Source organism: Triticum aestivum, chromosome 3B (assembly GCF_018294505.1).
Source record: "Triticum aestivum cultivar Chinese Spring chromosome 3B, IWGSC CS RefSeq v2.1, whole genome shotgun sequence".
NCBI lineage: Eukaryota > Viridiplantae > Streptophyta > Magnoliopsida > Poales > Poaceae > Triticum > Triticum aestivum.
The window spans coordinates 768,500,131-768,525,049 of NC_057801.1; the positions used below are offsets into that span (position 1 = coordinate 768,500,131).

The 24,919-nt window shown below is 43.0% G+C and overlaps 1 protein-coding gene and 1 pseudogene across 2 annotated transcripts; both read right to left on the reverse strand.

Annotated features, from left to right (window-relative positions):
* Positions 1–1,794: 1,794 nt before the first annotated feature.
* On the reverse strand, positions 1,795–8,812 carry LOC123066450 (ankyrin-2-like; annotated as a pseudogene).
* A 2,960-nt stretch (positions 8,813–11,772) lies between these two features.
* Positions 11,773–24,017, reverse strand: LOC123066451 (serine/threonine-protein phosphatase 6 regulatory ankyrin repeat subunit B-like). 2 transcript variants are annotated; one of them, XM_044489529.1, is made up of 10 exons: positions 23,779–24,017; positions 23,522–23,692; positions 20,811–20,942; positions 19,543–19,682; positions 19,115–19,201; positions 18,024–18,140; positions 17,545–17,694; positions 17,041–17,145; positions 12,143–12,313; positions 11,773–12,057 (listed from the first exon to the last, which is right to left on the reverse strand). In XM_044489529.1, the coding sequence occupies exons 1-8, from the start codon at positions 23,903–23,905 to the stop codon at positions 17,068–17,070; spliced, it is 1,002 nt and encodes a 333-aa protein (XP_044345464.1). In that variant the 5' UTR covers positions 23,906–24,017; the 3' UTR covers positions 11,773–12,057; positions 12,143–12,313; positions 17,041–17,067. The 2 variants fall into 2 exon arrangements, with proteins under 2 accessions (XP_044345464.1, XP_044345465.1); XM_044489530.1 differs by having other exon boundaries at positions 17,041–17,207.
* Between the last annotated feature and the right edge of the window lie 902 nt (positions 24,018–24,919).

Consider the following 24,919-nt stretch of genomic DNA (forward strand, 5'->3'; position numbering starts at 1 on the left):
CGCCATCTCCTCGGTTGTTTGGTGGCGCGGGTGTGGTCCAGTTGACTTGGTTGCGCGGGCAGCAAGCTCTCCGGCGGACGAGATCCGCGGCGCCGGCGGTGGGGTTTCCGGCCTCTTGCGGCTCCAGATCTGGCCGCCCCTTCCCCCTTCTGCTGCCCTGCGTGCTCCACCCCTTCAGATCTGGACCAGGTTGACTTGGTTCTCCGGTGCCTGGAGCTGGATGGGGTGTTGGTGGTGTGGAGCCTTGACCGGGAGAAATCCATGGCGGCGACGTCCATGGACGCCGCTCCCCTTCTTGAAGGCGCCATTCAGGTCTTTTGCTCCACCCTCCCCTTCCCCTAGCCTCTCGGGTGAAAACTCGAACTTTGTTGGGTGGCGACGGTGCTCTTGGCGTCGTTTGCTTGTTGAAGTCGTCGTCTTGGATGCTTCTTGGACTGTGGGCATTGCGGTGTGGTGGTTGTCGGGCGGTGGCGACAACATGTCCCCAGTGGCGGCGGTAGCAGCTTTGCAGGTCCGGCAGTGGTCAGGTTTTCTGCTGGTACTCTATGTGCATCTGGTGTCAGTTTGGTCCGACGGCTACTGGCCAGGAGGGGATCGGGTTCCCCTCCTCCGGCGGCTACAGCAGTGCGTTGTGAGAGCCGGAGCGTCAATCCTCGGCCTTGGTCCTGCCTCCTCGTTGCTCCTTCCTCCCTGGACACTCTGTTGTTGTCTGGCCGGCATCTTTCTCCTCTCCATATGATCGTCAGTGGGCGGCGGTGGTGCGGTGTTTCTGGCGAAGTTTCTTAGTCGGGTAGGGTGTGCTCTGTTCCTACTCCTTCGTTGCCTCCGGTTGCATCCTTCGTCCATGTTCTAGGGTGAGCAACCCCATATGTCGACGGTTCGGCGCCTTTCGAGCCAGGTGAGGAGGCCCAGGGGCCTCCTTCGATAGTGGGAATTGATGGTGATGTTGTTCCAGGGCCTTGGTTGTTTGGTGCTGAGTGCTAACATGTCCTATCCTCGACGGCAGGCGCTTCCCGAAGCCCAGGAGATCCTTGGGTGGACGAGGACCTCTGCGTGCTTCAACTTGTGCTTATCACTATCTTACTAGCGGTAGGGTGTGAGGTTTTGAGAGATGCCTACCAGCACCCTTGTATCTTGCCTTGTTTTCTGGGTTTTCTTTTGCTTGTTCGAGTTTGTATTGATGTGGTTGTAATCCTAGCCGGTTGATGACTTTGTTAATTCAAAGTCGGGTTCTCTTGAACCTTCGTTCTAAAAAAAAAAATAGGCCTACCACGACTGAAAGTCATTCCATCATGTTGGATTTTCCATAAAATTAATATTCGCTAATCTACAGATTTTGGTTTTGTACCCTCCAACCTATTAAATCAAGCAAAATAAGCTAGTTTTACTCCTTACATGATACAATTGTTCATCATAATACATGATTTGCCTGTAAAATCACAAATTTCACGTGCTGATTGTGCTTGCAGTTGGTACAGCCAGCCTATTAATTAGGTCAAGCCAAGCATAACAGCCAGCCTATTAATTAGGTCAAGCCAAGCATAACGCAAACCACCTCATGTGATGCGTTGTCTCCCAAAGTTGTTAAAATGAGTCTAATAATACATTTATTTGCTCTTGTATCCGCTAGAGACCCCTGATGATGATATCATCTCGAGGAGGCAGACAAACACAAGGGCTCCAATACTCGAAAGTACTCCCTCTGCCGCAAAATATAAGAACGTTTTTGACACCAGCCGGAGGGAGTAGAAAAGTATCGGCAATACTAGTATCAAGAATCCAAGCTCAATAGCAAAAGCAGCCTCACATCCATATCCACCGGGTGTTCCTAAAGCACAACTACACTGCACATTCCATGAAACGGCTAAACCACACCAGTGGGCGGGCATGCAAACATCAACTAGCATCCATTCCAATCTCGCTCGCCACTGATCGACTAGCATTCAATGGCACCAAGTAAGGTCGTACGTAGTGCATGTTATGTGGTGACCCACATGCGTGTCCAGCATTTCTAGGCTAAACATACTAGGCACAAACAAGAAACATGGTAATTCTTCATGGCCGGCCTAATCGAGCATTGGCAAAAATTAAACCACCCTAGTTTACAACAGCAAGTTATGTTTTAAACTCAACACTCCGTTGCACACGCACCGAGGGAACTGGCATCAGTCGTGCTGCTCCTGTGAATAGCAAGGTTTCCCCTGATAGTTGACTATTCTTACAACTTTTTCGGGGCATGAGATGTCTTCAAGCAATTTACAGCCTCCCTGCATAACAAATTACAGCAATTACTAAAGCGTTTGAAATGCAGATGCGTTGATGATGTTCTAGATGATTCAAACAGGAAACAAATGTTTACCACATAAAAAGAGTTATTCTAATCTATTGGACAAAGTCACCATGTATGTTTCAACATGAAAGAAATAGATGCATGAGATGTACGAATAGGATTATCAACACTGCCAGGGTAAGTACGCTACCGTAATGAGTTCTCGATGTCAACATTTGCTGGATCCAGTTTGAGTCCATCAAGATATGCATCACACGCCTTCTCATAGTCCTGCACGCATAAAGGTTGCTGCATCACTAAAAAAGCATTTAACATAGCGAGCAAATGCGCTCATGAGTAGCAAAAAATGGTACCCTCAGTAACATTTGAGCAGATCCTTCCAGGTAACAGGCCTTTGCCCAACCTGGGCGCCTAATCTTGCAAACTCCAGCATCCATCAAAGCTTGGTCTCCTTCACCCATCTTAAGCCAGCAAAGGCTCCTATTTGAGTACAGTGTTGCGTCATCAGGGCAGCGGTCTGCTGCCTACATTAACAAACAAACAAACAAAAAATTAGCACACTGGGTTATTGCTACGACCCACATATACTACTGCATTGTTGTCAGGTACGCACACAAGAAAATTGCTGGGGCTAGCGGAAACTAGCTATTGATTACCTGAGAAACAATAATCGATACACGCTAGGATGCTGAAATTAAGACCCATCCATCGAAACCAAAGCTTTACTCCCCTCTATCCAATCCAATATAATAAGATGAACTACTGATAATTTTCTATAACAGATATACTATTTGATGGTGATGCCAGAGTTACAATTGAAATTGCAATTTTCTAACAGATATACTATTTGATGGCTTGATGCCAGAGTTACAATTGAAATTTTGCAGTAAATCTACCGTGTTTATATCCTACTGGGTTTTCTGTTACTAATGCAGAAAAACTTAGTAACGTTTGTACTTAGGCACAGCAGAAATTTGTTCTCTGTAACAGCCATGCAGGGAATTTGCATCAATAGACTTTCTAAACATAAATGCAATCCTTATAGAAAGAAAATTAAAACAGCAAAAGAACAAATAAAGGAGGCACATACACTTTAGTGTTACCAAATTCTTACTAGAGATTCAAAATAATACAAAGCACACCAACTCTCAATTTAAAGTTTTAGTTATCATACAACAGCAAAACAAGTGTAGGCTAAGATATGGTGCAATAATTTACCATAGAGTAAAGTTTGACTGCAGTAGCATAATCTTTTCTCTTATATGCCTTGCTTCCTTCTAACTTGAGATCAGCTGGATTCATTTGGTTCATGGGATCATTCTGAAACAGCAAACAAATCATTTGGCACAAGTAATGAGGATGTGTGGCAAGGACATAAGACTTACATACTTACATGAGCTACATCAGAAGGGCATGAGAAGATTTTAGAAGACAAAATATTTATGATCTGAACATTTTATTGATCCAGTTCACTCATTTATATGACTGCACAATAAACTACTTCTTTCACATACCACAGTAAGCTTCACATCAAATCCTCCCACAAGGATTAAGTATCTATTTTTAAGTTAAGGACATGCTGAAGAACCTATACAAAGCAACTTATATTGGCAGCGATGCCTCAAGTTATACCTCCACTGATGGCATTGATTTCACCCAACGAATTATCCCATCAACGCTCCAGTCTCGCACATATGGAGTACGTGAAGTTACTGGAAGTAGGATCTTAACATCTTCCCGTCTATTATTATATGCAGCAATTTCTATTGGAAGGTGGCCAAACTGTTGAAAATAAAACAAACATGAGTTTCACTGAAGCATTTGCAGAATGGTAATACAACAGAAGCACGGCCAGGGAATGAAGTATGAACACGAGGTATATGATAAAAATATTTAGATATTCAACACTATGGTTCAAATAAATAAGAAAAAATAAACCCCTTCAGTTTTAATAGAGCAACATCTTAAAGCAGTAATTACACATCTGACTAGAACTTCAGAAGATAATGCTTCAAAGCACTGAACAAGAACTCACTTATCATTCCACCAAATTATTGTCAGTCACTCCAGCGACATCATCTTGTACAGATTCACATCATTCGTAAATGATAGAAATATATAATATTAACCACAAGGATTGCACTTCAATTGGAACATCGGGTATGATGGCATATGGATCGATTGTGCATCTAAGAATAATGGTGTAAATTCATGCCTTCATGGTCACCAAGGACCAACCGGAATCATTAATGGACTTCATAGATAGGGTTTGAGGGTGAAAATAATAGACGACTAAGTATTGCTTAGCCTTAACAACACAGCACAGTTTTACATTAGTTTCTTAACACAGCACAGTTTTACATTAGTTTCTTAACATAATTACCATGCGTGAAAAGCCACTCCATGTTGCTGGAGTGAAAGTTGAAACTTACATCATCACCAACATCAGGATCTGCACCAGCCTCCAGTAAGCACTTGTAACAGTCAGTTAAGCCATTGTTGGCAGCAATTATTAAGGGGGACATAGTGCCAACACCCTTCACGTCAGCGCCAGCCTAACACGGAAAAGGTTGCAAAGACCCTTCTAAATAAGCATGCCATCATTTGTCCTCCTTCCTTTTTCATGTGATACTTACCAACAGTTCAAAAGATGTCAATGAAATGAGATGAATGCACCATACCTTAATCAGAAGCTTCACACATTTCAGCGGGCTAACATTGAGAGAGCCAACATTGAGAGCCGCAATAAGAGGTGAATAGACAGTGTTGAATATCTTGTTACACTGAGAAGAAATATTAAGAAAATCAGTACCCTTACATGATGAATGTTGGCAAACATGTTTGATCTTTTTATCATTAAAAAAAGATATCTTTGTTAGTATATGGGCAGTTGACAAAGTAGTACCAGACAAAACAATCATGTATTTAATAATGTGGACCCTGTTAACCCAAGAAGGAAGGGTACACAAACAAGTGACGTACATCTGCATGGTGGTCCAACAAAATCTTCATAGCACCATCCTGCCTACAGAAAGCAGCCGTGTGCAGTGGTGTTCCAGTATCACACAATGAATCAACATGACCCCTTTTGAAAGCAAGGCTTTTACTATTTCACAATTTCCTGAATGAGAAATACAAAGCAGGTTTTAATTCATAACAATGTGGAAATTCCATAGATAATTTGCATAATACATAATATCCAACAGGTTATTTGGTATTGCTGCTGCTGCTGTTATTGTGAATTTCCTTTTGTTAGTGAAAGCAATATGGGATCAAAGTTTTCAAAGCAATATGTTCAATTAGCTAGTTGTATAGGAATACTACCTCCGTTCTCAAATAAATGACATGCTAGAATGCGTGCAGTGAACTTTGGGGGGAAAAACACTTCTCATTTATACCACCAAGCCTATGTCAATGACATGTAGGACCAGACCCTACATGTCATTGACACAACCTGGTTTTGTAGATGAAAGTTGCACATAAGTGATGGTATAGATGAAAATAGTTACTCCACCTGCAGATTTATTAGGATTTTGCACATGAAAATGACCATGGATTTTTCATGAAAAATACTTTCATGTAACAAAACTTCTATGAACTTATACTACCAAATAGTTATGAGAAGTAATGGCCAAACATGTTTGACAGAGACCGTGTCAATCTCCTAAATGATAAGCAAAAAGGAACTATTAGGATCTAGCACATCAAAATGACCCATGGATTTGTCATGACAAGAACTTTCGCGTCATCAATTTTTTATGAACTTTTACTAACAAATAGTTATGGAAAGTAACAGCCAAACATGTTTGTCAGGAACCATGTCGATGACCTAAATGATTAAATGATAAGAAAGAATTATTATGATTTGGCACATGAAAATGACCCATGGATTTATCAGAAAATATTTTCAAGTAATCAAACTTTTATGAACTCTTACTAACAAATAGCTATGAAATGTAATGGCCAAACATGTTTGTCAAAGACCGTGTCAATGTCCTAAATCGCAAGTAAAAATAAACAGAGGCAGTAAATTAATGAGTATAAATTCTACAGTGTGTTTAAACAATTTAGGAACCCACGTGGTACCAAGTTATCGAGAAAATAGGAGTGCATAGCCTCACACTTCTTTGCTAGATTTGTTTGCTATATGTAAACATTGAAATCTGCGGAAGACAATCTAGTGTGAACTACACCTCCAATGTTAAGAGGTTCATTTTATTATGTTTTTCATGCAACATAAGATTTGGATATGTATTCATTTACCTTAGGAAGTAACTGCAAAATAACTACGTTGCAAACATCGGGAAAATTATTGCAATGAGAACCAACTAATAAAAAAAGGTAATATATGAATGTGACATCACTCACTTATAAATGTATAACCAGCAACAGTAACTGCAAACAGTGGCTGTAAACAAGTTCATATTTGCTATCTTAAAGCTGATAGGGGTATAAACAAGGTAACTTCTGGATTTACATAATTGAATAGATGTCAGTGAAATACCCACAAGTATGAATAGTGGACAGACCCAGTGCATAGAAGCTCCCACACAAGGTGGGGTCTGGGGAGGGATTATAGGAACCTAGTCTTACCCCTGCGAAGTGCAATGCAGAGAGGCTGATTCGAACCCAGGACCTCTTGGCACAAGTGGGGAGGACTTCACCACTGCGCCAGGCCTACCCTCACAAGTATGAATAGTGGCTTGAAATAAATTCATATTTTACTATTTTTGTCCGACATGCAATAAATTATATCACTTCTGAATTTACCTATATTGAATTTATGTAATGCAGCTCATTTTGTGGCAAGGACTACATAATTCATGATACATACACACATGCACATTGATAAATGGATTTTTTAGACTTAAAAGATAGCAATTAATAAACAACTCATTTGTCACAGAGAAAGCTCTAAATGCTCAGATGACACTGTCATATCTATGCACATGCACAACCAATTAGGACATGTGCATTTCCTACCTTCTTACTTATAATGTACTCCCTCTGTAAACTAATATAAGATCTTCTAAATAACTACTTTAGTGATCTAAAAGATCTTATATTAGTTTACAAAGGGAGTATATAACATGATCCGTTTCAAGTTTCATTACATCACCCCAGAACACACAAACAAAGAATTTCAAGACACAGAGGAACAAGATAAGTACACATAGGGAGAGACCTCGTGCAGCAGCCAAATGGAGAGGCGTAGACCCTTGTCCATCAGGTTTATCTGGATTAGCACCATGATCAAGAAGATACTGGAAAGTGTCCACAGTGCCAGCAATAATTGCATGAGCCAGAGGTGTATAGCCTATCAGGAACATCAAAGTAGAAGAAACTAAATAAGAGACTCATAAACGAAACAACAGAAAATTACCCAAGAAATAGAAGAAAGTCATGTAAAGGTTTTGCAATATAAACATGCATCTGTTTCCAGAATACACATGCAAACTTTTTACATACAACAGCACATTCAGAAGTCGGAACTAGGAGCAATAATAGTCTTTCTACTGAAACAACTCTGTCAAAACAGTACACGCTGCATCTGGAATAAATGAACTTGATGAGATTAGTGCAAACAAAGTAATGTGATGTATGATTGAAACTCAGGGCCAATTGACAAGTTATAAGCCTTAGATTTCTCAACAAAATAAGCTAAATCAAGTCCGAAAAATGCACAACATTTTTGGCATAAATTAGTTCAATTCCCGTCCCACTTCAAGGCAATCGCCAAGGTAAAAGTGGCATATATATATATATATATATATATATATATATATATATATATATATATATATATATATATATATAAGCACCAAGGCAGCCAGGTCAACCAACCTCAAATCATCTACTCTAGAGGGAAAGAAAACAAGGGACTTGCTTTCGTACCGAGGAGGGAGGGAGAGCAAGTGCGCACCTGTCTCGTCGGTGGCGTCGACGTCCACGCGGAGCTCCTCGACCAGGTACACGCACACCGCCATCCTCCCACGGCGCGCGGCGAAGTGCAGCGCCCCGGAGCCTCGCCCTTGGAGCGTCACGGCCTCCACCGCGTCCCTGAGGCGGCCCTTGCCGCCGTCCAGCGCGCTGGCGGTCCCTGCATGTACGGACCCAACAAAATCCGAAAAAATCTGTCAAAATCGGCGCTCGATCCAGCTCCCAGAGACCAAAATCCGCGGGCGGAGCGGGACGCGAGCACGCACTCTTGAAGAGCTGGAGGTTGCCTTCGGCCGCCGCCTGGAGAAGCCGCCGCTCCAGCGCGCCGGGACCTGCAGGGTGGGGGAGGAGAGGGGTCGGGTGTCAGCGGTAGGGCTCACCCGCGGTTTAGCAGGTGCCGGCCATGGGTTTGGGTTTGGGGGGGGGGGGGGGGGGTCGCTTACCGCGGGCGGGGGGCGGCGCCATGGCCGCGGCGGGGGGCGCGTGTGCCGGCGGTGGATCGGCGGCAGTTGGTAGGGTTTTGGGGCGGCAGAGGAAGAGCAGAGGAAACGGGGAGCGAGCGGTGGCCTGTGGCCATGACGGTGGAGCCAACAATTTCTCGTACTGTCCCCGGTAACATTTTCTCGTACTGTCCCCGGTAACATTATGCTCCCTACTTTTAGTTTTAAAAAACACAAATTCAATTAAGGTCTTCGAATTAGAATTGTGTCACCCGATTTTGACCCGAGTCAACAATTTCTCAAATATCTCTCGTTCATTTCTTTTGTACTACTATATACACACTGTGATTTCTAATTTTTAAGGCCTCCCAATTAATTGGGGTCTTCAATTTAGAATTGGCCACACCCAATTTCGACCCTATGTTCCCTGATTTTGAAGCTCTTTTATTCAATTATAAGGTATTTAATTTTGGATTTAGTTTACGGTTTTGACTGGGCCAACGATTTTTCAAATCAATCAGCAAGAATGCCCTAAAATATATCAATCTCGCGCGCCCTATCACCACCTAGAAAAAGAAGCACCACTATGCGATATTGTAGCACCAATATAGTAGTCCATCATCTCCCCCGATCGTACATGCAGCCATCAATGTGAAAAAAATTCACATAAATATATGTTGATTAGCGGATAACACAGAACCACACCACGAATGCCCATCAAATCACCGCATTGTAAATAAAAATAAAACGCACTCCATCATCTTCCGCGCCCGCCAAACTAAATATTCCATCAGTTCCAAAATATAAGGGGTGTTATTTTTTGGAAAGTCGAATGTCTTCAATTTTGATCAAGTTCAAAGCAAAAAATTTCAAGATCCATAATATTAAATAAAAAAGAATATGAAACTTCATTTCATGATGAATCTAACCATACCGATCTGATATGATTGATTTTGATATATTTCTTATAAATTTGATCAAACTTAAAAGGTCATTTGACTTTTAAAAAAAGTAATACATTTCATATTTTTTAAACAGAGGGACTAATTTTTTTATATTAAGAAACTAGCAACACCAACTGAGCAGCAAAGCGCATCCAACCCTTATAGTCTGATCAAAGTCCTCCTCTGAAAAACTAACCTTAGTCCTCCTCAAAAAATTCCTTCAGAAATGATCCAAGGCTGGGGCAACAGCCCGTACACATAGCTCCGCCTCTAAGAAGTGCCCAGCAAATGACTACAACTTTATAATGTGGTTGGGCAATAACATCATCTTGTGTTGTCTGGCATATGCTAATCAGGTGCAGTGTTCTATAGAAATTTTCCAATAAATACTGTCAGAGATACATGTTATTTGGCTTTGTTCCAACCTTCATTTTTTTGCAGTCCAGATCAACATTGAGGATATCGCGTATCGTTATCGTCTCGGTCAGCTAGGGATTAGAGATTCATCGAAAATCGACCGATTAATTGATTTTATCGATCGACTATTAATCGGATATTTTTTTTGCAAATATCAGGTTCCCAACACTAAAATACACTATATTCAACACTAAAACAATATTTTACAGAAGTGTTACCTTGATTTCTAGCCTTTGAATCCTCCTAAAATGACAAAAAAAATAGGGCAATAGTACATATTCCGTAACAAGGTCCACAAAACATAAATAAACATAGTTTTTACCAACATAGTGCGATGAATAGGTCTAATATATCGGTAGATTCCCGATAAATCGCTTGCCAGAATGATAAATCGGTCCAAAAGATAAACGGCAAAGATAAGGCATAATCATATCGGTCACCCTCCGATTAGCGATAAATCGGAAGATTAATTGGTGAATCGGAAGATTTCTTGAACAGTGGTCCAGATGCCCTACTCTGTAATTTAGAATAAAATAAGAAATCAAAGTCTGGAATTAGTTGATTGTTCCATACTCCCCTTGAAATCTAAATGCGTCTAGTGAGTAATTCAGATTAAATATTCTTTGATAATTTAGGGAATCACTGACCAAAGCATCAATGAAGAAACTAGAGCACACTAAGAACAAATTTCTACGTTATGTTACTCATTTCATATAGCACAAAGAAATAACAATGATTACTGAAGTTCCAACATGCTCAAACATAATAGCAGGCAATTTGAAGGGTTACGGTTTACTGTTTGTTAGGCCGAAGCCTAAATAGCAGGCATGGCGGCCGCCGTGGTACCTTGAACTTGAAGGTCAAACCGTATAATAGAAAGCGGCTCCACTTGTTGAACAAGAACCCGTGTGGAGTGGGTTGGCTAGTACACATCGGCTAGGACATCCACACATATGTCGCCCATGTGGCAATGCCGAACAGGCGAAAAGAAGTAAGAAATTCATATAGTATAGGACTTTAATTAGGATCCTTGGTCGTTTGCTATTGTCGTAGGGTGAAGGGGTTATCTCCGCCATATCGATCATAACAGAGAGAAGTTGCAAATTGGCAGTAGATGTAAATCACGTATCTCTTGATCTAAAGCAAAAGTTACTCCACATTACTTCAAGCCCTTTATAATGAGACCAAACACAAATGGAGGTCCCTCCTGTATCCATTTTGCCTTCTGCAGTGGTCTGGTAGAGACCATGCCGTAAAAAGCAAGGAATTTGGGGACTGCATGACAAAGGTGGGATCAGAAAATGAAGCTTCTAACTGCTTCTCTGTCTACTCCCTCCGTTCCTAAATATAAGTCTTTGTAGAGATTGATGTATCTAGATGCATTTTAGAGTATAAATTCACTCATTTTGCTCCGTATGTGGTCCATAGTGAAATCTTTCCAAAGACTTATATTTAGGAACGGAGGGAGTACAATATAAAAGAATATGGGCAGAGCTCAGAAAAAATCATGCACAAGCAAGCAGACTGCAGGCAGGCGGTAAACAAAGCTCCTATGGGCACTTCGATACAGTCTTCTTAGCGCCCCGAGATATCCTCAAGGAATCCATAGCCTCCCTGCATATTACACAGCAGTCATAAGTACTAGTACCACGCAACCAGGGTTCAAGATCACAGCGGTATAGCTGGTGCCCAATACCGCCGCCGGGAACCGGAAACGCTGTTCATATTTAGAGATTGATGATTCGAGAGTATGCCACTTTTTGAATTATCTCTGTTTTTTCATGTCTTCCACAGCAGTTGCTAACCAAATGATATTAACAAGTTGAAAAAAGGCCTTGGTGGTCGTGTTTCAAAGATTTTTAGCTCTGGTGACTGCTAGTGTAGCACTGTTGGCATCTTGAATAAAATACAATGTGCAGTAAAATTGTATGAAAGATATAGCATGCCGTAAAGCGTTCTCAATCTCAAGATTCCGTGGGTCCATTTTCAAACCATCAAAAAGGGCACCACAGGCCTTTTCATAATCCTGGACAAACAAAAAAGAACGTATACAAAGTTACAAGTTTTTCTATGAAAATGATTTTAAGATAAAACAGTTCGGCTGAGCTCACCTTCATCAGCATTAGAGATGCTCCCTGCCGATAGCAGGCCTTTGGCCAGTCAGGGCGCATCATTCTACAAGTATAAGCATCCGCAAAGGCTTTGTCTCCCTCGCCAATTTGGAGAAAACAGACACTCCTATCTGAGTACAGGGTCGCATCCTCATAATCAAGGCCCATTGCCTACACTCAACCAAATAAAACTAGCATTTACTGAGTGCTAAAACATGCACTGAATGACTGGACTGAAACACCTAAAAACAATTTCAACATTACCACCGAGGAAGGATTGAAAAAGCAGAAATGAGTAAAATACAAGACTCTGTCTTTTATCAAGAACAGGCCGGTTAGTTTCCCTCAAAAGGAAGAGAAAAAAAGGGCCAGTTACCAGTTGTATTCAACCGAAATTGCCAAATATTTTTTTAAATTCCAAGCTGATCACCAGCAGAAATTGAGCCGTTACCACTAAGAGGAACAGAAATTTAGCCGTTCCCACTAAGAGGGACACAATCTGGTTGTGAATGGTGGCTGGAGAAGGGAGTTGGGTGGGAGGTAAGAGGAAACACTAACCCTGACACGACTCAGATATGATACCATTCTGAGGAATTAGACTTGTAATAAAATGGACCAACGCGCCAAACATCATGCAGCTGTAATGTACAGCACAAATGCATAAAACACATTACACTGGAGCACAAATGAATTGCTGCACCTATATGTCCAAACTGAACAGCCTAGTTTCTGCAACTTGACGATACTGAAAACCGTCAGTCAGTACTGCGGAGAGCGCGACCGGAAGTACCACAGGGGATCGCACACAGGGAATTTACCCAGGTTCAGGCCCTCATGGTCGAGGTAATACCCTACTCCTGCTTTATTTTAATTGATGGTGGGAAACGCCTCGTGTGAGGGGGTTACAAGTATGAGGTAATCATAGCTACCGAGAAGATGACTCTGATGTCCATGGCCCTCGAACTACCCCTAGCCTTGTCTTATAGCGAGGCCTAGGGTTTACAAGTTTCCTAACTGACATAGGACTTCAATCGGTGGGAGAGCCTTGACTTGCATGTCAAGGCAGGTTTCTTCGTATGGGAGGGCTCTTGCACGACTGGGGCTCTGGAAGGCGCCCGGACCCGTTGGGCGTTGAGGTCGGCCCACAGCACATGGTATGGTTTGCCATCCGAGAGGCCACCCCAGGTGCTGCACACCGTCAGTAGCCCCGAGCTCGTCTAGAATTCTTGCCTGACTGGTAGTTGATCTTGAGTTCTTGAGGCGACATCCTGGCGGGCTCCTTTGTGACCTCCGATGGACTGCAATGCCCGTTGGTTCCTTCTTCGATTCTTCAAAAAACCCGGCCTCGAAAGTCTTGACTCTGCTCAGGTTGAATGTCGACGGGGGTTCCGCTTCCCAGTTGCTTGGGCCAGGCCGGGATCTCACTAAGTAGTCCAAGGCCCATCGAGGAGCCCGAATTTTCGCCAACATAGTGTCTTGCCCCTCGTGCTCATGCCCCACGTGTCAGCTAATCTTGACACAGCCTTTACGGAAAGGGTCATCACTCCGTATCCCGTGCCATTTGACAGAGCCTACACGCCGCCCCCTCCATCTTTCTTCCTCCTTGCGCCTCTCGTCCTCCAATGACGGTGAAGGCCTGGATCCGAAGCTATCGCCTTCGGAGGTGACATGTCAAGGAGGACCACCCCGGGTGCTAATCGCGGAGAGTGTCATGGCACGGCGGCGATGGACACCACGAGCCGCATTGCAATGTCGGCCACCGGAGCGTCGACCGTCAGCAAGGGTGAGGGGAGGTGGTCCATCTCCACCAATACTTACGTTTAGCTGACAGATCTGGTAAGGCAAGGATTCCTCCCTCCTAGGAGCGTGTACTTCTGTGGACGCCAGCCAAGAGAGTGGATATTGTTCCAACTCCAACTAGCTAGGACAGAGTTATCCACACGTCCTTTCTCTGCCACGGCCTCTACTTGCCCCTGCATAATTTTGTGCTCAACCTTCTCTTCTACAATTGCCAATTGCATCACATCACACCAAACGGGGTTCTACACCTTGACTACTTTATTACGCCGTGTGAATGCCTCTTGGGGATCTCGCTGCACTTGGGGCTTTGGTGCTATTTCTTCAAGATGGAGACGGACTCTGGAGGAGTCGCCATTCGACCTTGCCCGGATTTAGATTACTTCAACATCTCGGTGCCTACAGCGACAAGGAAGTGGAAAAGAGGTTGGATCTACACTCCGGACCATCCCGCAGGAATAGACGTAACTGTCCGCCGCCCTTTGAAAATTCACCTCCTCGAGAACTAGAATCCTGGGAGGCAGACAAACCTTATCAAGGAGTTGGTCTGCTCGTTCAGGAGGTCTTCTGGCTTAAGAACGGCGGCCTTGGAGGGATGCAGATTCTGAAGACTTAGCTGGAGAGAAACTTCCAGCCTTTGGCAGCGTGGGTACATCCAATGTTTGATTACGAAGGACCGAACGATCCTTGCCTGAATCGCGTGGAGGTCTCGAAATCTGAGCTTAAGTCACACATGCATTTTGTGATGCACGTCCCTTTGGATGAGATTACCTCGAGGTTGCAGTGGAGCCCTTCCATCATGGGCTTCGCCTAACAATGTAAGGGTCGATCTTCTTTGGGCCTTACAAATTTCTTGCCTTGGTTGTACCTATCTTATGTACATTCCGACCTCTCATGCAAGTTTTCAAGTTCTTCTCATATCCCTGCCTCCACAGCACGGTAAGCTGCCACCTACAGAGTTGTTGTGACTAATGCGTCTGGTATCAGGAGCAGAGTCCGGAGGGAGCGTTGGCACATCTGTTGTCGTGCCCCGCCTTGTGCTGCTTGTGAAGAGGTTGCACACCTCAGAAGACCTCAATGGAGCTTGCAAGACGAGAGCTGAGAGGCTTGAAGCCCAAAGAAGATCGCAGGTGAAGCCGATCTCGCTATTCCATAGAGGATCTGGAATGCCTACCTCGGAAGTGCCTCAGGGCAATGCACCCATCCCTCCCAGCAACCGAAGGTGGGGGTGCGCAAGCCATCCAACCCAAATGGGTGAGTTTCCGTTGTTGGCCCAATGTTCTGTCTTTATGCTTGACGTTGCTTGTCACACAAATATCCCAATCGCAGGCCCCTCAAGCCTTCAGGGAAAAAGCTAACGGGTCGGCAGACTCACCAGGCATAGTGGACAGCTAAAGCACGCGGAGAATGTCAAGAGAGGGCAGGGTAGACCGAATTTGACATGGGAGGAGTCCGTTAAGAGAGACCTGAAGGATTGGAGTATCACCAAAGAGCTAGCTATGGACAGAGATGCGTGAAAGCTTGCTATCCATGTGCCAGAGCCATGAGTTGGTTGCGAGATCTTATGGGTTTCACCTCTAGCCTACCCCAACTTGTTTGGGACTAAAGGCTTTGTTGTTGTTGTTGTTGTTGTTGCTGCTGCATCGGTATCACACCAACAGTCCCATGTACATGTAGAGCGGGCTAACAGGCTCATAATGCAGGGCCTCATGCCTCGTCTCATCACCCCGATTAAGCAGGCGGTTGGAAGTGGGTGGACGAGCTGCCTTCATCCTCAAGACCTTGTGCACAACTCCAAACTGGTCAACGGGATATATACCGTTCTTAATGGTGTACATGACCAAGGCGGTCCTCCCGTGAGATATCAAGTATGATTCACCACACATCCGGGGGTACGACGAAGATGCTGCAGAGGAAGCCCGAAAAAGCCACATCAACGCCAAAGAGGAGGCTAAATTGATTGCCCTCAAACACACGGCTTTGTACCAGCAAAAGTTGTGCCAGTATCGAGGTCGGTGTGTCGGGGCTTGCGAGTTCTACATTGACAACCTAGTGTTGCGTCTGAACCAAAAACCAAAGAACAAGCTTTCCTCCCCTTGGGAGGGACCTTACATCATCCACGAGGTGCTCAGCGATGGAGACTATAGGCTTCACAACGGGAAGACTGGAAGGGTTACACCACACACGTGGAACGCTGCCTAGCTACGTCTTTTTTATGCTTTAAGTTATTTCCTTTTAGGCTTTCGAATACTTGTTTAGCTTGATCAAACGTTTTTTGAAAGAAAATACATCCCAATAAAAAGAGCCTTGTGATTCCCTTTATCTACTGTTTTTTATTGCTAAAACTAAAAATGAACCCCTTGGAATAAACTTATGTGTTGAAACCAAACTTATCCCTATGTAGCCAGACTCAGGGGTTGCATTGCGCAAAGCGAAACCCCAAGTAGTCAGCTCAGGGGTTGTCTCGTAGTGTTCCCTCTATTTGCCGGACCCAGGGGTTGCTTCATCCTCACTAACCTCCATGCGTACATACCTAGGGGCTGCATCGACGTAAGACAAAATAAATAAACCTTATTCAAGTTCACGCATCCCTTAAGAGGAAGCGGAAGACTATAATATGGTCAAGCCGGTCTTCCCCGGTGCTGCACTCCGTCATAACTACCATTATACATTTCAAAACACCAAAAATACTACATTTCCAAACGCGCTCTTAGTTGGGAAACATCCAACCAATGTATGCAAAATTCACAGCTGCAAACATGCCAATTCGATGTGTATCATAGTTTAACTGATAAGTTTGTCTTTTATGGGGTCCCTACGTTAACACACAAGAGCGATACAAAGACTGATCCTGAATGATCTTGTTTTACCTATAGATTTATCACAGATAAAAGTAAAATTTGACATATTCTATGAACAGAACACTCATAGGTTCAAGTAAACACGTGTCTGGGTCTCTGAGATTTCCAGGTATAATCAGTGACTAACAGGTGAATAGGGAACAGGAATCTTGGGAGTGAAAAATATGAAGCTATGAAAGCACTCCAAATAACCTAGGAAGGAAAATCAATTATCAATGGCGAAAATGTGGGATATCATACCTTAATGTATAGTTCAATTGCAGAATGCTAATCCTTTCTCTCGAGTGCCTTTCTTCCTTGAAATTTCAAACTAGTGGTGTCCCTTTCCAACCCCCTCTCATAGAACTGAACAAGAAAGACAGGTATTGAACAAAGATTTATGGAGAAGGATATCACAAAGCAAGTACCTGAAATTGAGCTGAAAAGTAAGAAATGTAGCTAAGCTAGCATACAAATGTCCCAAATACAATTGCTCATCATTTCTATACCTGCAGAAAGAATTGGTCCTTTCACATATAAAAATTAAAAAATATCCCCTGCACCCGTTTCAAATTTCCATTCATAAATAACATGTGGATATGCTTATTCCAGCACTTGCACATTTCATTTCAATGATGAGCAAAATAAACTATAAAACAGGAGGGTGTTTCTTTAAGCCAAAACTTGATCATAAGTCAACTTGAACACTAGCATTATTAGTCTAAAGTTAAATATAGCCTTTTCGCCCAGCTCATACAATCATACCTTTTGCCCTGGCAATGAGTATGCGTGACATATTATTCCATTGACACTCCAATCACGTACAGACGGAATACGAGAAGTTAAAGGAAATAGGATCTCAACATCTTCTCGTGTACCACATATTGCCGCAAACTCTATTGGCATCCTGCCAAACTGTTAATGGTAAAGAGAACATGAGTCCAGAAACGAAATTTGCTAAAGAAAAAGGGAAAGTAAAACAAATGAGGCGTAACAGCCCGGATGTATTGGGCTATTATCCACCAATATATGCTAAGCTTTTTAAATTAACTAGATAAAATAAAGCAATTCTACAACTTAGACAAACCGATGTGTTAAATTACATTGTTGTAGGAATTCTTTACTAATACATGGCCGACTAAAACAAGTTCTTATTGAATAAGATATCTTCACAAGTAACAAAGATAACTGCATGATGCTGACGACAATAGCAGAAATGGGGAAACAAAGGAGAAGACACATACTTCATCAGGGACGTTTGGGTCAGCACCAGCTTCCAATAAGCACTTCATGCACTCAGTTAACCCAACAGCAGCTATTAACGGGGTTATATTACCCACACCATTTACATCAGCACCAGCCTATATATGAAAAAATGTTACATGCGCGTCCTCTTAAACATGTCATAATTTGTGCTCTTTCCTACTCCACCTGTAGGCTGTTTTGGACATATCTTTACATGGTTTTAATTCTCAAAAAATAGCACTCAGATATTCTGACATAACGTGCTGTTCAAAATCACAACAATTACACGCCATAAACGTATTTGTATCCTAGTTCCGTGTGATAAAAAGTATCAGTTAATAATCAAGATTAAATGTTAGGTTTTCCCACTGGGCAGTATAAACATGTAACCAGAATGAATTCAATAAGTTAAGAACACATGCTAGTCCATTGGTATGATACATATGGTCTTATTCATGAAATTCTGAGGAGTTCATCTCTTTTTAAGTTTTCTTTCAGAACCAGCAAAATTATTCTGTTCATAGTTGCATTTGGAGGAACAAGTGCATGTTGCAGCAGAAAATATTTCTTTGGATGCTGTTTAATGGGAATACAAACACATTGAAAGAAGTATGTTTCTGAAGAAGAGTTTGAGGATTCAGACAATTGCTTGTGAGGTCAGCAAAAGCTGCAGGGAGACTGGGACCTTTTGACATTTGCTGAGGTTCCATTACTATATTTGAATATCTGTTATCTACAAGAGGAACCCTCGTCTCTATTGAGATGGTGTTCAAATAATTGGTTGCTACAGGCCATTGGCACATTTGGCTTCAAAGAAACAGGGGAATCTTTGACACGGTTCCTCCAAAATCCCAAATTTCTTGGAGCTAGGGATACCCAGCTTCAAGAATTCTTGGCATTGGAGCTCTCCCAAAGATATCCTATGGAGCCAACAAAAGATGCTCATGTAGAAGAAACAGTGTTAAAAAGGACTCTTTGGGGTGTAGACAGAGTCCACCACCTGAAATAACTATAAACAGTAATAGCCTCACATACTAATCAAGTTGTCATCAACAGTTGAACACTACCAAAGCTAAAGGGCCCACAATACCTGGATTAGTAGCTTCACACATTTTAGTGACGGAGCATAAATAGATACAAGGAGAGGTGTGTAGACACCATTCACAATCTTATTGCACTGAAAAGAAACATAAAGCCAATTAGCATCTATTCTTAAATGACAATTATTAGGGGAGCCAAAGAAGAGTCATGTAGGTTGGTAGGTATATAGACTTGAGACTTCAGAGCATTAAAAAGGGAAATATGCACATGTTAACAGAAAATGCTCAAAATTATGTTTTAGTTCAACCCGTAATGGTCTAAAAAATAAGAGCATAACAGGAATGAAAGCACAAATCAGCCCAGCAATACTGAATCAAACAGAACATGAGCAAGAGCAGAAACAAAAGAGCATCTTAAAAATGTGAATTTCATCAAATCACACAACCATTGAGGAACTAAAAGGCATTAATCCCATACATCAGCGTTGTGGTCCAACAAAATCTTCACTGTTTGATGATGACCATTAGTAGCAGCAAGGTGCAGTGGTGTACCACGATTAGATAATGCATCAACAGAAGCCCCTCTAGAAAGCAAGAGCTCCACTATATTGCAATATCCTGGATAAAACAAAAAAAACATTACAATAGGTCATTGTTAGATAGGAATTCTATTTACGAATTTATTTTACCAATGATATATGGTAAATCACACGTTGTTCTGTACAACTTCTAATATGTAAGAAACATAACAGATTAGGGGGGGTGGGGGGTCTCTATAAGATTATTGATCAGCATCTACTAGCCTCTACAATCTGTTCATGTGTGCCTCAAGAGTTAATTCATGAGAAGTTCTATTACAGTTTGTTCTTTGAACCAAGAAAGAGGTACATGCTCAAGGAAAAACAGAACAGTATGTGGATTTGTTTCCTCACTCTGAACACGAACAAGGAGTTCAAATTAAAAGGTACGAAATCAAATTGCAGAACACTTCCACCGGGCTCCAGCCATAACTTGCCATGCAAACTGCATGAACAGATATTAGGGCCAATTCGTCAGAATTAGCAGTTAGTTAGCACCTCTCATATCCTCATGTATGGATCTCTCGGCACCTAGCATGCATGAATTCCAAGGATTAAAGCTAACTGTCTGTAACGCTTGGGTTCCACCCTGAACAACAGCTCGATCAGAGCTACGAAAAATAAGCACTAGTAGGTTCAGTAGTCTTAGTCTTCCTAGGAGAACTGATTTTATTCTATTGAACTGACTGGTTTACTTCTTTTGTCGTTTGGTCTGTCTGCGTTGGTTGGGATGTGTTGACGCCAATTGGCTTGAGGCTGAGTTTGGGCTGCCCATAAAGGGCATTGCTACACGGCCATTGCACCGAGTTGAATTTTCCCATCACTGAAATACAGAAAGGCTATGCCAGATGAGTGTGTCGACAGGAGAGTCGGTCTATCCTGAGTTCTTGAGAAGCTGACTAGGGATTTCTTCCTGATAGGTCAGTTCTAATCTCTTGATTAGAGTTAGCGAGTTGAATCCTCGCAATCGACCCTGCCAAATCCGTGCCAATTACTACACAAGTTCAGGGAAATAAAAGACATGTGTCATCTACTTACCAATCACATAAAACAACTAAAAGCACCCCGTGGTCAATTATAATTTTCATTATGCATGTCTCCCCAAAGCATGGAAAAGAAATTTCAGCGCAATACACAAATAAAGAGGTAAAAAGTGCTGGAAAGAGACCTTCTTCAGCTGCAATATGGAGAGAAGTAAATCCTTTGTCATCAACTTTATCTGGATCAGCGCCATGGTCCAGAAGATACTTCACAGTAGCTATATTTGCACCATTAATTGCATAAGCCAGAGGCGTTTCACCTATCATTAAGAATTCACAAACAAATAGTATTATCAAATTAAGGAAGCTTTTGGCTACCAAATGTATTAATTTATCACAAGCATGATCTTAAAATTTACACAGGAATTATCCACAGCAATGTCATAAGAACTCCTGGGAAGTACTAGGATGGGTGACCTCCTGGGAAGTCCTCGTGAAAGGGTTTCATATCTAGCCTACCCCAACTTGTTTGGGATAAAAAACTTCGTAAGTAGTAATGTCATAAGGACTCCTCTCAATACGTTGAAAACACTGAATCCCACACAATGATACAATTGGCGTCTTTTTTTATTCACTTCCTCAGATTATTAAAAACAAGTGCATCATTAACAGCCGTGGTACTTTACACCTAAAAAGCACGGACACGCCTGGAAGTGCTGAACTGCCGTTCTGATACGGCGGGATACGGGGAAACGCCGGGATGCACGAATTTTGAAATATCCCCCGAATTTCAATTTTAAAAAAACACAGGGATACACCGGGACACGTGCGGTATACGTTTGGGACACGGCCTGGCCCAAAACAGCCTTGGGCCAACCCAGTACCTAACCTATTTTGCAGGAACTCCCGGACGCTCTCATCTCAAGGACGAGGTACTCCTTCCCAGCCTCCCAGGTCGCACTGGAACGCACCGCCAGCCTCCTGGATCCAAGCCGCCTGGACACCTGGATTCGACCAGCGATCGCTGGCGCTACCCCCAGCCTCGCAGGTAACCCACTAGCATCTCCCCTCTCCCCTCTCCTCTTTCCTCAACCTCTTCTTCTTTTATTCTTCAGATTTGCTTGTGCTGCTGGATGTTGCTTGCCTGCTTGCTTGTGCTGTCGCTGTTGCTCATGCTTATGCTGCTGCTCATGCTTGTATTGTCTTCCAATTATGTCTTGTCTTCTAATCTTCTTTACTGTTTGTGTTTGATGTGTTTTGCAAGATGGATGCAGCTTACAATGACAACATAACATGGGGGGATGAGGATCAATCAAGCACTTGATAAAGGAGACACCAAATGGGGCACTATTCTCTATTCTGGTCTCTTTCTCATTAATTTTCTGTCTTAACTGTATATTACATGGCATATTTTTATTTTATTTTATATATATTCGTCGTATCCCCGAATGGCTGTTTATGGAAAATGCCGTACCCCATATCGCTGTATGTGTATCCCCGTTATTCCATCCCCGTGTCCGTGCTTTTTAGCTTTATACAAATGTTGGGCGCATGGCACAGACCTTTTAAAACTCATTAACAGCCTATAAAAATTAAGAATAAAGATAAGGAAATATTAGGATGGCATAGTATTGGGTATTCAACTGTAAACATGAGAAAGAGAAACTCACATGGGTTGTATAAAAATGAATATCATGTGAACATCATGTTTTTTTCCACTACATACCGGATATCGCAAGATCAGATGCTATATCAGAGGATACACACATACACATCAAGCGTCAGGAGATGGTACATTTTGGCTAGTAAGTTTTCTTGCTGGCAACTTATAAGTAGAGTAACTAATGGCACAAATTCCAGAATTTCTAAAGATGCAATATAGCACGAGCATTATAAACTTTTAACACTGCCCGATTCGAGTTTCTTAGCCTTCCAGAAAGGCAGAAACCATATCAGACAATGCACACGGTTTACAATTAATGTAATGGAAAATAGTAGCATTTTGGAAACAACTGCTTTAGAACGTGCCACGGAAATTAGATAACGGTTAGGAACTCAACAACCAACCAAAAATGAAATATCAAAACAATACTCAGCGAAGCGAAATTCAACAAATCAAAACTTCATATATGAGCTGAGTCCATTAATCTGGACTTACTGCCTCAAGCACAAACACAAAGAACCTCCAGTGCGATTTCACATTTCAGTGGAATAAGAAGGTAACTGACAATTAAAAGTATTGTTTCGCATAATCGTGTAATAAGTGTAACCGTAGAAAATCAATCCAATGAAGCAGTTAATTTCGCTCTTGCCAAGTCCTGATTTCCAGTAAACGAGAAAGTAAGGAGCCAAACTAGCCACCAAATTTCGTAACGATGTACTAACCAACAATTCAGGGCACAAAAGAAACCCCAGAGCAGTCGTAACTTCGTAACTTGTGAAGTACACAATGGTCAACATGGTTTCAAGATAACAAATTAATCAGCATATCGCCATGCATGTGCACTCCTACTGAATAGTATATATACGTGAGGAGAATCACACGAAATCAGATGTTGTATCACAAATTAAGCGACCAAGCACTCACACACGAAATGGCATTACTAAATCAACAGTACATAATTACAGATATCCCTAGCTGGAAGCAAACTGCACATCGGTCAGGCTTTGTTCGGTTACACCTCCTCCCAAGGGGATTAGATAGGATTGGAGGGGATTTTGACTTGTAGGGGGATTAATCCCCATCAATCCCTGCCAATCCCCTTCAAAATCCCTGTCAACCGTACAGGGCCTCAATGAGTTCCCGAACGACCCACCAGCGCCACAATATCAACGAATCCTCCCTCGCAATTCGGAAAAAATAGTGGGGACTTTTACGCCATGGAGGCGTTTGGTTTACCTCCGTCGTGGATGGCGTTGATATCCACCCGGAGCTCCTCGACCAGGTACCTGCACATCGCCAGCTCCCCCTGGCCGGCGGCGAGGTGCAGTGCCCCCGCCGTGCACTCCACAACGGCCTCTACCGCCTCCGTGACGCGCCCGCGCCCGCCGTCCATCATCCTCGCCAGCCCTGCGAGCCCGATCAATGAGAAGCACCAAACCAGCAACCCAGCCGGAGAAAAAAAAAATGAATCGGAGGAGAGCGCGGCGGCGTACGTTTGAAGAGGACGAGGTCGCCGTCGGACGCCGCCTCGAGGAGCAGCTCCTCCTCCGGACGGAGGGGCGCAGACTTAGGGGGTGGGCGGCGCCCGCCACGGGCCGGAGGGGGGCGAGGCGGCGCCATGGCGATCGATGATGGCTGGATGCTCGCGAGCGACCGCCGCCCGCAGCTCCCCTAGGGTTTGGAAGGGTTCGATTGGGTTTGAAATTTCGCAAATTGGGGGAAGACTGATGTTTTTTTTTTCCGCCTCAATCGACTGAAACAGGGCCCCACGCATTGGAGCATCTTTCCAATAGATGATGTAAAACTACATTCATACATATTCTAACGATCCAATACCAATTTTGACATATACCTTGCACTCGATTTTGGTAAGATTTGATTTGACTTAAGTATGTGTAGAGGAAGGTGAAGAAGAAAATGGTTTCGATTTAGCTGAGATTTTGGTAAGATTTGATTTGATTTGGGTATGGTAGAAGAGACAAAGAAAGTTTTGATTTAGCTGAGCTTTGATAAAATTTGATTTAAATTCATTGAGTTAATGTAGAATGATTTATAGTAGGACAAAAAAAATAAAAATATCATTTTGATAACCTGGCATTGCATATATTTCAACAAACAAGCCGATTATATAAACAAATATGTGTATATCTACCATGGTTGCCAAAACGATGGATATCGATGAAAACTGGGCTAAGTCCACAAACCGACACCAAATTGGGGGAGGGAGGTTTAGGGGGTCGGGACGTCCCCCGCGTCGGGCTTCAACACCATGGGTGCACCCAAAAACCCTCCTTCCGTGTGTTCTCTTGATAACACTTTGCGTATGTAGAACGGTTGTGGCTGGCAGGTTGTCCGCATTCACACTGGTTTAGGCCATCCGCCCCGAGTAGCGGGCTCTGGGGCTCCGCATTCATCTTGTTGCTCCACTTGCCTCAACTATTTAAGCCGGTCGGCTAAGGCCCCAAAATAGTACCCCCTCCAAGCCCTTCACCCACCGTCCAAATCGCCCTCAAACCACCTTCGCATTCTCGTCCATTATCAGCTATCACCATGGCTTGCTCCTTCGCCATGTGGTACAAGAGCCTCATGCCGCGTGCGCCCCCAAAACGCTATGGAGTTCAACAATGTAGAGGT